The 12,495-nt window shown below is 41.9% G+C and overlaps 2 protein-coding genes across 2 annotated transcripts; both read right to left on the reverse strand.

Moving 5' to 3' along the window:
* Positions 1-28: 28 nt before the first annotated feature.
* On the reverse strand, positions 29-1,014 carry LOC146370741 (uncharacterized). The gene has a single exon (XM_084954533.1). The coding sequence runs from the start codon at positions 746-748 to the stop codon at positions 29-31; it is 720 nt and encodes a 239-aa protein (XP_084810659.1). The 5' UTR covers positions 749-1,014.
* Positions 1,015-4,236: 3,222 nt separating this feature from the next.
* On the reverse strand, positions 4,237-7,744 carry LOC146370742 (nectin-2-like). Its single transcript, XM_084954534.1, has 4 exons — positions 7,624-7,744; positions 7,113-7,454; positions 6,690-6,998; positions 4,237-4,389 (listed from the first exon to the last, which is right to left on the reverse strand). The coding sequence occupies exons 1-4, from the start codon at positions 7,742-7,744 to the stop codon at positions 4,292-4,294; spliced, it is 870 nt and encodes a 289-aa protein (XP_084810660.1). The 3' UTR covers positions 4,237-4,291.
* Positions 7,745-12,495: the final 4,751 nt, after the last annotated feature.

Genomic DNA, 12,495 nt, shown 5'->3' on the forward strand with positions numbered 1-12,495 from the left:
TGGTCGGAAGCTTGCTTTTAAAAGGGCTTTACCAATAGCGACTCATTTCTTTCATGCAGGCCGGGACGGCTGGCAGAAGCTGCTTCGATGGCGGCAAGACTGGTGGGAGCCTCTTGCCGTCATACAGGTCACGTTCTGCCCCTTCGGCATCCTGGGCGGCTGGCCATGGGATGCCTAGCTTGGCAGCAGCCCGTTTGCAGACCTCGTACAAATTGCTGTCCACCAGGGGTGCAACTTCAGCCCCACTCGGTGGCCTGGACTGCTGGGGAGGAAAGGTAGAGTCATCCTCCTGTTCCTCATCCATGTCCTCCAGGTCGAGGAGGTAGGAGTCGGCATCGCCCTCCGCGTCCTCGCCGCCCGGCTCGCCCACGTTTTGATCGAGGAGGTCCTCGAACGATGGGGGCATGAGCGGGGACTCTTCTTCCATCATGTCCGCCCAGCTTGTGGAGGCTCGCGGATGCCGGATATCGCTCGTAGCAGTAGCAGCCGACAGGCAGGGGTCCTGACTGTTCGTTACTGCTACTCTCAGCCTCCTTTCCAGGACTTTCTCTGGCATCAAAGAACAGTGTGGGCATCCCTGAGGGTCCGCCAGTGAAGCCTGAGCATGCTTGGCACCCATACAGACGATGCACATTGGATGAGGGTCCCTGCCCGAGACGGTGGCACCGCATGATGCGGGGCACGGGCGGGATGCAGCCTCTTTAGCCTTCGGCTCCGACCTTTTGGCGGGAGTAGGAGCCGTAGACATGGTTAGCGGAAAGGGGTGAGACTAGGCTACACCAGGCTCGTCTCGACACGTTAGCCCGTAAGTAGCTAGGACTAGCAGCGGGTGTTAAATCCGATCTAGTCGCGGCGGGAGTCAGCTCGTCGTGACACGTTAGCTGCACTCCGCTAGCCAATATCGTTAGCAACTTAATGCTAACCGAACCCTAGGTCGACCAACAAGCTAATGCTAGTGAGACGCTAATGTGGTTCGTGGCCTGCTAACAAGTTAATGCTAGCCGGACACTGAACGAACAGCTCGCCGTAACGCGTTAGCCCTAGTCACACAACGTCGGCTACCTTGCTAACTAAAACCAGGAACCGCTGGGACAGCTCGCCTGACGCGGTTGCTGTTCCACAGTGCAACTCTAAGTACACTTCTTTCGAAGGACTTACTCAGCACGATCCAAACTGGAACCGGAAAAACTGCGTTCGGTGACGTGCTCCTACACGGGACGCCTGAGAACTGTTAAGCAGCTAATCAAGTTAGCCTGGATGCGCTGAGGGAGCTCAAAGTAGTTTCTCACGGGAAGAAAGCGAGAATGAGTTAGGAGGAGCTGGTCGGCCGTGTTAGTATGAGTGGGCGGAGCCCTGAGCACGGCTCGACAGGTCTGTCATAGACAGACGTGGTGTCATTGGAGCTTCCGTAGTTGGTCACGCCGAGGCGATTCCCATAGTGAAACACCGAGCGAAGTTAGAAAAAGAACCAGGAGATGTCCTGAATCATCAGAGCTGAACAGGTGATGGAGAAACAGGTTTACCTTTTAGATGACATGAATGAGTTGAAGGGAAGTTATGAACTGTTTCTGAGAGACAAATTACACCAGGATCCTTTTCTAAGTAGCTGACAGCTGGTAACTGTGCAGGGGCGGATCTATCAAAGTTTTTCCAGGGGGCAGGTAGGGCATTAACAGGGAAAGGGGGGCACAAAGAAATACTTTTCTTTCTTATTCTCATTTAAAATGTCTCGCTTTTAACAAATAATTATCTGAATCTTACAACAAACGTTTTCATCTGATGTAAAATGTATAGAAATCCATTATTGTACATAGTAATTTTTTTTAGAAGAATTTCTTCAGAAGTAGCTAAGTACTGTATATGATGCCAGTATTTTCCCACATTTTCTAGATACTGTACCAGTACTGTGTGTAAAACGCCATCAAAAAGTCAATTAAGTTTTATTCTTTCTCACCTGTCTTTCTATCTCCTCTCACTTTTTAAAGGTTGCCATGTTAGAAAAAATATTTTGCCCTGCTATGCTGTTTATTGATGTGGCAAATTAATTGTTTATGAAAATATATGTAAATCTGTCATCAGTAATCAGTAATGATAATGTCTCACCTCTAGTCTTTGTCTTAATTTCAGATTTTCACCATGTGTTGTAGATAGTTTGGGAGGTTAACTCGACCAAGCAGTCTACTTTCGGGTACTGTTCAGAATACCAGAATAGGGAGGATGGTGTAGGTTTAAGTTTATTAGACTGATACATATATACCAACACGACAGTGTACATCACTGTGACAACGGCGTTTGTTTTCATTCAAAGGCTTTATGGTTTTTCCTATAATACTTGGTGGGCCGGTCTCTAGTCAAAATGCCCAGGCCGATTTTTGTCCCAGTCCAGCCCTGTCTGTAGGTCTTCTTACTCTGGTCTGTGATCATCGTTTCTCACACTCCCAGATGTTTTGTGTCATGCTGCTTGCCACCATGTTGGTTTAAAGACCTCCTACCGTACAAAATAGCGACACAGTATTCAGTTAGGCTGCAAATCAACTTTTAAAATGTTGTCTCTGTACACCAGAACAGTAGATTTGAAATAAAACGATAAAGGTACAATTTAATTGCAGACTCAGTTGCAACTGAAGGAATTGAGCAAAAACTTCTGTATTACCTGCAGCTGAGATTCAACTTGACAAATAAATATAATCATGAACTAAGTCAGAATACTTTGTTGAATCCTTTGTTGGCAGTGAGTGAACATCATCAAATTCATTTCTATCTTTTTACTGCATTTGTCTTCAGTGACAGTATATTTGTTCATGGCTTCACTTTTATAAAGGGGGAAAAGGCCATGTAGGATGTGGTTCAATTGGGGTAGACTAGCACAATTGCATACTTATTGGACCAAAGACCGCTTCTTCAGGACCGCTGAGGGTACCACACATGACAGTTTCCCCACTAAGAATAGCAACTACAGCCTCTGAGCTAACTACAGTTTGTTAACCTAGACAATGAGGAGAATGTGCTGGACAGGTGGAGAGAACGTTTAATATTTCTATTGCACCAAAGTAACTAATGCAATTTGCTTTTTGTAACAATGTAACAAAAATGTGATTTGGCCCCTCGTAATACTGGAAAAAAAATCATCTGGATATCTATACTGATATGGACTGGGTAATGTGTAAGGAACAAATGGATGTCACATTGTTCGATGGAAATGAAAATGATCTACCTACAGAGGGATAAATTCAAAGACACCCTGAAAATCAAAGTGAAAAAAAAAAGATACAGCAGTTTTTTGGGTTTAGGAGAGTGATTAGTACCAATTCTTTCATCTGCCTGCATATTCTCGCCTAATAAGGTCAGGCATTATTGTACAAGAGGAGGAAACCAGGATCAAATGAACCAGCGTAGGGCCTGGCAATGTGTTCAAGGATTTCACCCTGATTCCTAATGGCAGCCTGTAGAGGTCTCTGCGTCCCTCCATGGATTTGTCTCCCCACATCATCACTGACCTACCATCAAACTGTTCATGCTAAATGATGCTACAGGCAACATAATGTTCTCCATGGCTCCTCTCTACCCTTTCATGTCTGTGACATATGCTCAGAGTGAACCTTTTCTCATCTATGAAAAGCACAGAGCACCAGTGGTGGACTTGCCAAATCTGGTATTGTATGGCAATAGCCAATAAGGCTTTCATGGTACCGGGCGGTGAAACTACATGAAAGGGCTTACTAGAGGATGTCAGGCCTGCCTTTAGATTAAACTTTACACTTAAGACATTAAGTACATATGCTTTAAAATCAGACGTATTCTGTATTATTATAGATATTAGATACATGCAAGTTAATATATGAAGTACCTTTGAAAACATCCATGTTTATAAAAGTACCATGCTGCAGCCCCAACAACATTCAGGAAAAGCAAAACACCAAATAAGACCCAAGCAGCAGAGCATGCTCCTACAGGGACACAGTAATGAAGAACATGAGAATGAGATGATTGTTCTTTCCCACTTTCATGACATTTAGTTTGTTATTTCACATTTCATTAAAAAAAGACTGAGACAATAAAGAAACATTATCTACCCAACACAAATCAAGCACGTGGCTCACAAAGAATGAGATTTCCACACTGGATCAGTGGGTGGCTGGGTTTATAATGAGGGTTTACAATGACTTTTGGCTTTTGGCCAACAGGATGCTGGTAGAAACTGTGCTACTGTTGGCCAAACACAGGTCACTTGAGACAAACAAAAATAACCAATGAAATGAATGTTTCAGCTGAAACTGTTATTCAAGCTACTTTACCTGCTCCATGTAAAATTTGCACTTGGGTTGGCTTCTGTCACACACTCAAATGAGTCCTCAGAACTTGCTCTAATGTTCACTTCTGTGGGAGAGACTGCAAGAGCAGAAAGACAAATAACATGAAACTAATGTTTCACCTCTGTCTCCTACATCTTCGATCCGAACTCGACAACTTTTGGGACTGAGGCTGATGCTGTATGGGACAGGCCATGATTCAGTCTTTAGCAATAATTGTGAAACAATGCTCTTTTTTAAATCAGTCTAGATGTTTTTGTCTTTCAGAAAGTATTTTCCCATCTATTGTGACAACATGCTACTGTGTGACAAACAGGAGGCAAAGTCATGAGATCTGGGATATTTCACTCCCATTCATTAAAAAAAACAAAACAAAAGAAGAACAAACTCCAAAACAAACTTTCTGGAGTTGATTAGTTTTAGTCATTTGAGGGTTTTGTGAAACATCAAAGTAAAACTGCCTTTGTTTACATCATTTAATGATGTAAGGAGTCGAACCAAAGTTTGGTACATAGGATGTTTTGTCTTTACAACACCTAAGGTTTTTAGCAATGTAAGAATTGGGAAAAAGATCATATCTATCAGTCCCTCAGTAGAGCTGTAGGTATTTTGTCTTTTGTAAATAAACTGTTCAATCGTTTCACTAACAGAGTCCTGCAACTGAGTCTGTTGATACATTGCGACAGATGTGTCCACTGGCTAATCCACTAGCAAACTTTGCAGAGATTTCCAAGAAAAAATATAACAAATACATCAACCATGGATAAAAGATAAATAATAAACTACATCCGCAGCTGATACTCACAGTAGACCAGGGGTCCGTTCTTCGTACCTCGCTAAGTAAGTTAGCTGGATTTGATTGTTGACGATTTCGCGTGATCTTGGATCGTTCGGTTCTCTGAAGCTCATCTGGGACTTACTGTCATAGCAACAGATCCGTAAGCGTAAACCTGCTTGGGAGCAGGCTTACTTTATGTAAACAGGATTAGATCGCGGCCACTCAGGTATGTCCGCTTCATTTATACGAAAGCAACAGCGATATTTTTCCACTGTTTTTCCATAAATAAATATTATCAATGTAACTAAAGATAATGCAGTATTTGATTCTTTTATTGATTTCATACAGATACATACAGGTCATTTCCTAAAAAAAGGGAAATGTACTATTAATCATTCTATTTCATGTATTTGATTATTTCAGATGTAATTCATATTTTAGAGTAGTAATAGTAAATTACTTCGTGTAATCAAGATGAGAGACCACGGCTATAAAAGCGAAGGTGGATTTGGGAAGTCTGTCGCAGCCATGTCCTGTCCGTTTGTACGCGAGCAACCCATTGCGGAAGGTGCAAGACTGATAAGGAGAGTTTTCAGAATTCAGCGTATATTGCGGGATAGACAGGATCCTTTAGCTCAGCGCGACAGTGTGCTCATAGAGAGATATCGATTTTCCCGTGAGGGTATTATTTACTTAACCAACTTGTTGACGAGGGGGTGCAGGACCACCACCTGTCTTTTTTTGCTCTGCCCTTTTCTTGGTTGCTGTTATAAACAAACAGACAGATTATTTCAGGGTCTCTTTTCAAGAGACTAAAAGCAATATAAGTGATAAATATTACCATTCTGTAGAATATTCTTATATTTCACTTTTCCTTGTTCCCATGTTCTAGTGGGTCCTGTTGTGGCTCTAATGTGAAAGAGGATATAATGTAATATAATATAATATGATATAATATAATGTAATAAATTTACCCTACCGCCTACTGGTGTTGGCCAGAGGGGCCGATGGCGCGATATGGCAGCCTCGCTTCTGTCAGTCTGCCCCAGGGCAGCTGTGGCTACAACCGTAGCTTGCCTCCACCAGTGTGTGAATGTGAGAGTGAATGAATAGTGGCATTGTAAAGCGCTTTGGGTGCCTTGAAAAGCGCTATATAAATCCAATCCATTATTATTATTATTATTATTATTATTATTATTATTATTATTATTATTAATAAATTACTTCCGAGTTTAATTTGTCAGCAACTTTCTGCCAGCCCTCTCTCCTTGCTTTTGCAGCCTTTGCAGTGTTCCCTTGCGTTTTAATTAAACTCTGAAACTCCTGAAATCCCTCAATCAAGAGTTCTTGCTCTGCTGCCGAAAAATACTGAGCGTGCTCCTTCGACATTTTCGCCGACCAATCAAAGGGTTGCCGATCAATGTTTCTACTATCGATGTGTAGCCCCTTTTAAGCCACCCAGTGATCTCACATTACTTCATCCAGCTATACTAATCGTCAACAACAGGTGTGTTCGGAGAACCGGAATAGCGAGCTCAAAGTTGGCGCGATGATTTGATCTTGGATGTGTCATTTGATCTTGGATGTAGTAAGCGAGGTACGAAGAACGGACCCCTGTATGGTAAAGGGCAGGGTTTCTTCTTTAGACAGGGAGTCACCACTGATGACACACTGGACCTGGTGACCGTTAATCTCTCTCGTAGGAACACCAAACAATGAGCTGACTGTGGTAGTTGTACCGTTGTCATACTGTGTGGAATTTGTTGTCATCCTAACTTTTTCTCCCAAAGCATCAGAGAGCCACCTCACCTCTGCAGGAGGCCTCGAGTCAGCAGCTGTGCAGGTAGCAAATAAAACCTCTTCTGTGCCCAAAGTGGGAAGACTGTCCTTGATGTTTGTGAAAGGAGGCACTAGGAGTTACAGCACACAAATAAATCAGCATGCAAGCAGGATGGTGAAAGTAACTCTGTCTCACATACAAACACAAGAGTATTTTAAAATAAAGAAAAAAATGTTTACTATACAGAGAAGGTTAAGGGGAATCTCAGTCTTCTGATTTCCACTGGGAAACAAGGTGAAGATGCACGTGTAGCTGCCTTCATCCTTCAGGGTAACATTGGATAACTGGAGAGTTTGATTTTTGTCATTAAAATTCCTGATATATTTAAATTGATCATCACGTTCACTGACAAACTGTGGTCCATCTCTGGGTAAGATAGTTAGGAAATTGTCATTGTGAGGTTTTTCTCTCGTCTTCCTCTGCCAGGTAATCTGTGTCAGGTCATCATTGGTGTCAATGACATGACACAATAGGATAGCAGTACCTCCTTGAACCACTGTCACACTTCCACCAATCACCTGGAGAGCTGTAAAAAGCATTCAGATCAAAATTTAATGAATTATTTTGTGTGTGTGTGAGAGAGAGGTTGGGGGCCTTCCTTCATCTTTCAATCTGTCTGTTAGATCTCCATGAGCACTCAATCGAGATAAGCCTACAATGAGGTAAAAATGGGAGAAAAAACGAAATACACATACGCAGTAGCGGTTTTTGATGTAGGCGACATGGGCGGTTGCCCAGGGCGGCATCGTGGTCGGGGGCGGTATCACGGACGTCGGCACAAAAAAAAAGTTGCTCGTGCTCATGCTGCCCCGACATCATGCCAGCGAACTTTGGGGATGGCATGGGCACCGATCGGTGTTCTTTTGGGGAGTAAGGGCGAGTTTGTGAGGTGAGCCTGCTGCTCGCGGCACAGGGAGGAGCGGGCGGGGCGGCGGGGCATTCTCTGGCTGGCGCAGCATCTAATAACCAACTCGCAAAATAAAACAAAAATAAAAACAAACCAACAAACGCGAAAACACCAGACATTATGATAGAGACTTATAATTCGCACCGATGTTTTTTCAAAATTCTATACGCGAAAAGTGAGCGCGAGAGCCCTCGGTGCGCCTTCTTGCTGCTGAAGCAGGGCTGGACTGGGACAAAAAATCGGCCCGGGCATTTTGACTAGAGACCGGCCCACCAAAAATGTGACGTCATTCAGGGGTAAAACCGCAAAGGATTCTGGGAACTTGTGGCAAGAGGTACTAGCGCATGCAGGCTTTCAATTGAACTCAGTTACACAGCGATAAAAAGAAACACAAAAAATGGCAAGAAGCTGTTGTATTATTAACTGCAATAGCCGGTGTTGTGCCAAAAGGTGATTGTCTGCCAAAAACTGATTTCCGGTATTTGCCAAAAACTGATTGCTCGTTTTTAAATTGCTATAAGTAACTTGTTGGGCTATAATATGTGAAACATATGTCAAATGCATCCCTCATGGATGACATAAAGTCATCTCTCCATCTCTCTCTCCTGCTCTTTTATTTCTCTCTCTTGCTCCATCTCTCTCTGCTGCTCTTCTGTCTCCTCTGTCACAGACTTCTCCACTTTTGATGATAAATCAGCCTGGTGCAACATGTAAGGATTGGCACAATTTGTTAAGATTTTGAGGAGTTTGAGAAACTAACCTTAAGCATAAAATAAAATTTACTATCAGTAACTTCATAGCACCCGCCCAGCAGTATATAAACTCCGTTATGCTAGCTAGTACGCAGTACCAGTTATTCTAAGCGACTGCAAAAAGTCAGCACAACGAAAACAAACTACAACTAAACTTGGTTTATATCTGACACAGATAGACAGCAGGTCATAACTTCTTACCTGAAGTTCAGTTCCTCTGCCACTATGACCGGCGGCCGCCTCGGGTCTCTCCTCCTCTTGCCTCCTCTTGCCTCCCCTTTCCCTTATCCACCTGCTGGCCTCCACCACTTGCTGATGTTGCTAAATCTGTGGAAGCTATGCCATAGCTACCGCCAAACAATTCAGTTATTTTTACACATTTGGCAGCGTCTGCCTGAAGGGCTTGTTTCTTTTTGGCCCTAATTTTTTCTGCACCTCCTTTCCTTTTTTTGTTCTCCATTTTCTTTAGTTCGTCTATAAGATTGCTAAACAAGGGGGAGGGTGCATCCGACCTCCTCGGCTGTAATTGGTCCAGCCCAGAGTCGATCATGACCAATTGGCCAATCCAACACCTTTCATTATTTATACCCTTCCAAAAAAATAAAAAAATAAAAAAAATCGATCGGCCCATAAAAACAAGAAATCGCCAGCGGCGGGCCGCTGGTCAGTCCAGCTATGTGCTGAAGTCAAAGTAAACTTTATTGTCATCTCCGCTACATGCAGTCCAGTATATAGAGAGATGAGACGACGAGGCTCCAGTTACAGCAGTGCAAGTAAACAAACAATATATATAAGAAGAGTAAGAAAATAAATATACACTTTAGGACTCGGGGTAAAGGGATCAATAATAATTTTAAATTTATAACTTACAGTTTGATGATTTAAAGTCTCACACACAACCTGCCGAAAGGGGAGGGGGACCAGCTGCTTCCAAATAGAGCACATTTCATTCATAATGAGGTAAATCCAAGCCGATTATCTATTCATGATTTGAATCCTGGGTTGTGCGAAACCCCAAAATAAACCCTAGACAAAGTTAATCTGTGAACTAAGGTGTAGGTCTATAAGGTTATGTTGTGGTGATCCTCGAGTTTAGGGATGGGTGTTCATACTGGAGTGCAAAATTAAAACCAATGGAAGATGGACAAGAAAAAAAGCCCTTTAGAAAAAATAGAAAAGAAAAGGAGGAGAAACGAGCAAAAGATACAGGTAAGCAGATGTGTCATTGGATAATGGCAGGTATCCTGAAACAATCATAATCAGAATACTTTATTAATCCCTAAAGAAATTATGTGGGTTACAGTTGTTCCAAGAAGAAATTGTAAAAATAGTAACAGTAGCAGACTAAGCTCCAAACAATACATCATGTTACAGATTTTACACATTTAAGAAATAGCAGTAATATATACAGATCACTCAATTATAAATATCAAGGATTAACAGAGGGGATTATAAATATAAATATAAACAAAATTGACAAGAATATTACAGAGTAGAAAAGAGTGTGTGTAAAAAGGGTGTAACTGCAGTGTTTACAGTGTATTAGATGGAGGAGTCGTTCAGGGAGATGGCCACAGGCAGGAATGATTTCCTGCTTTTTGGTAATGTCAGTCTCTCACTGAACGTGCTCCTGTGACTAGCCAGTATGTCATGGAGTGGGTGGGAGGTATTATCCATGATTGTCCTTATCTTGGACAACATCTGCCTCTCAGACACCCCCCTAATGGAGTCCAGCTCCATCCCCAACACATTACTGGCCTTGTGGATCAGTTTATTTAGTCTGTTGGCATCTGTGACCCCCAACCTGCTGCCCCAGCATAGAGGACAGCACAGACCACAACAGAGGTACAACAAGATAACATTTATTAGTAGGGATAGTGAAAACTTCTGTTTATGTTTGTAAGCCACTTGGCTATGATTGTAAACAGTAGACACTGATGTAGCTTACTGAATCTTTTGGTCTGCGTTCAGCACAGTATTACGTAATGATTGTCAATTGTTGATTTTGTCATGGCTGTGCTGTGTGGCAGGCAAGTTGGCAGGAAAAAGGACCCAAAATGCAGGACTCTCAAAACGGGAGTGGAACTCAAAACGCAGCTTTATTGCTGGCAAAACTTTCTCGTAAAATAAAACTCACAAAAGCAAAGCAAAGCAAAAACAAAACAAGACTCGGAACAGAGGTGCTGGAACACTGGACATAACAAACACACAGCATGTTGAGGGTACGACGCGACAGAGAGCAAAGGCAAACACAGGGCTTACAGGGGAGTCACCAGGGAATGGGAAACAGCGCCAGAGGGACTGTTCGCCCAGGGCGCCAAACAGGCTAGAACCGCCACTGGGGGCAGCATGAATACAAGCAAGTTTTTTTTTTTTCGTCGATGCCTGTGATGCCGTCCCCCGCCACAATGCCACTCCCTGGGCAACTGCCCATGTCGCCAGAAAACCGCTAATGTCCCCAGAGCAGGAGAGCTGAAGCCATTCCTGTTAAACTGTCACAAACACAGGTGCTGTCCAAAAAGTTGAATTGAAACATTTTTAAATGATTTGAGAGACATCTTATTGTGACACCTGATTGTTTTGTAAATAGTTGTACAAAAAACAAACAAACAAACACCCGAGGCATTACCTTTTTGTGTAAATAGCTGAATATAACTTTGTTATTTGGAAAATATGGACATATATTTTTGAAATTTACAAATTATATTTCAGGTTATGAAAACGATTCTTTAAACATGTTTGTGGTTTTTACACAGAAAATCAGACTTTTTTCTACTCTGATTTTATCGGATTTTTCTGTTTGTAGTTCTAGTGTATTAATACAATATGTCAAAAAAAAAAACCCTTTAAAACATGACACATGAAGTTGCTGTAAAAATGATACCAAACAATTCAAGGTAAATCGTTTTTAAAGGTGAAATATAAAGGTAAAATCGAAAGTTGTCAAAAACGGCCAATTAACGGGCTAATAAGGTGATTTTTGTGTTTTTTGCCTTTGTGCCCACTAGAGGGCAGTGTTGATGAGATCCAGTCCACTGTCGCTTTGATTCTGTCTATTTCTTTTTGTATTATCTGCTTCTATGGTTAACATTATATTTTATTGTGTTATTGACTATAATACTTAATGCTAAAAATGATGATGAGAATGATGAGATGTTTATATTATTTCCTACTTGTACTAATTTCATCATCACCATCCGCCCGTCTGTTTGTGACACTTATAAAGTACTAAACACAGTTTGTTTGTTGTTTTTAAATTGGAGCTGGGATGAAACAGAAGAAGGATGTAAGTATGATTAACTGGTCATGCGAATGCATTGTGAAGATATCATTTAAAATTGGTTCTTTGCTAAGCTATCTATTACTTGTAGACACAACACTGGCTCATCTCCTGAGTTTGGTGCCTTTTGTTTAATGCATGAATGATTTACAGGTCAGTGTTAAGTAGCTTAGTGTTCTGGGCCAGCCGTGAGAACAGTGAGCTACTGTGGTGTGCTTCGACTGAGTTTTACATGAGACCTGTGAGTAATGCTTATGCCTGTCCTTTTGTTTGGTTGATATAGTGGCAGAGCAGTCTCAGCAGGCTTTGTCTTTTCCTGGTCCTACTATTGTCTTCCGTCCATCCACTATCCCCTTATTCAGGGGTGAACAGTTAAAAGAGGACAACCAAACCATTTTCAAAACACATTTATGTGAGAGGTGCCCCACAAAATGTACAACAAATATAAATCAGAGAGCAGAAGCACTAAATAGATTAAAACACATATACAAAGGAAATAATGCTCGTACATTACTTAAGAAGAATAAAACTAGGGCACACATTTAGTTTTTTTCGCATGTTGCAGACAACAGTGAAATAGATTACATAAAAATCAGTAATGTTACACAAAATAATAAAAACAATTCAA

Source organism: Perissodus microlepis, chromosome 16 (genome assembly GCF_051167445.1).
Source record: "Perissodus microlepis isolate ML-2025 ecotype Zambia chromosome 16, ASM5116744v1, whole genome shotgun sequence".
Taxonomy (NCBI): domain Eukaryota; kingdom Metazoa; phylum Chordata; class Actinopteri; order Cichliformes; family Cichlidae; genus Perissodus; species Perissodus microlepis.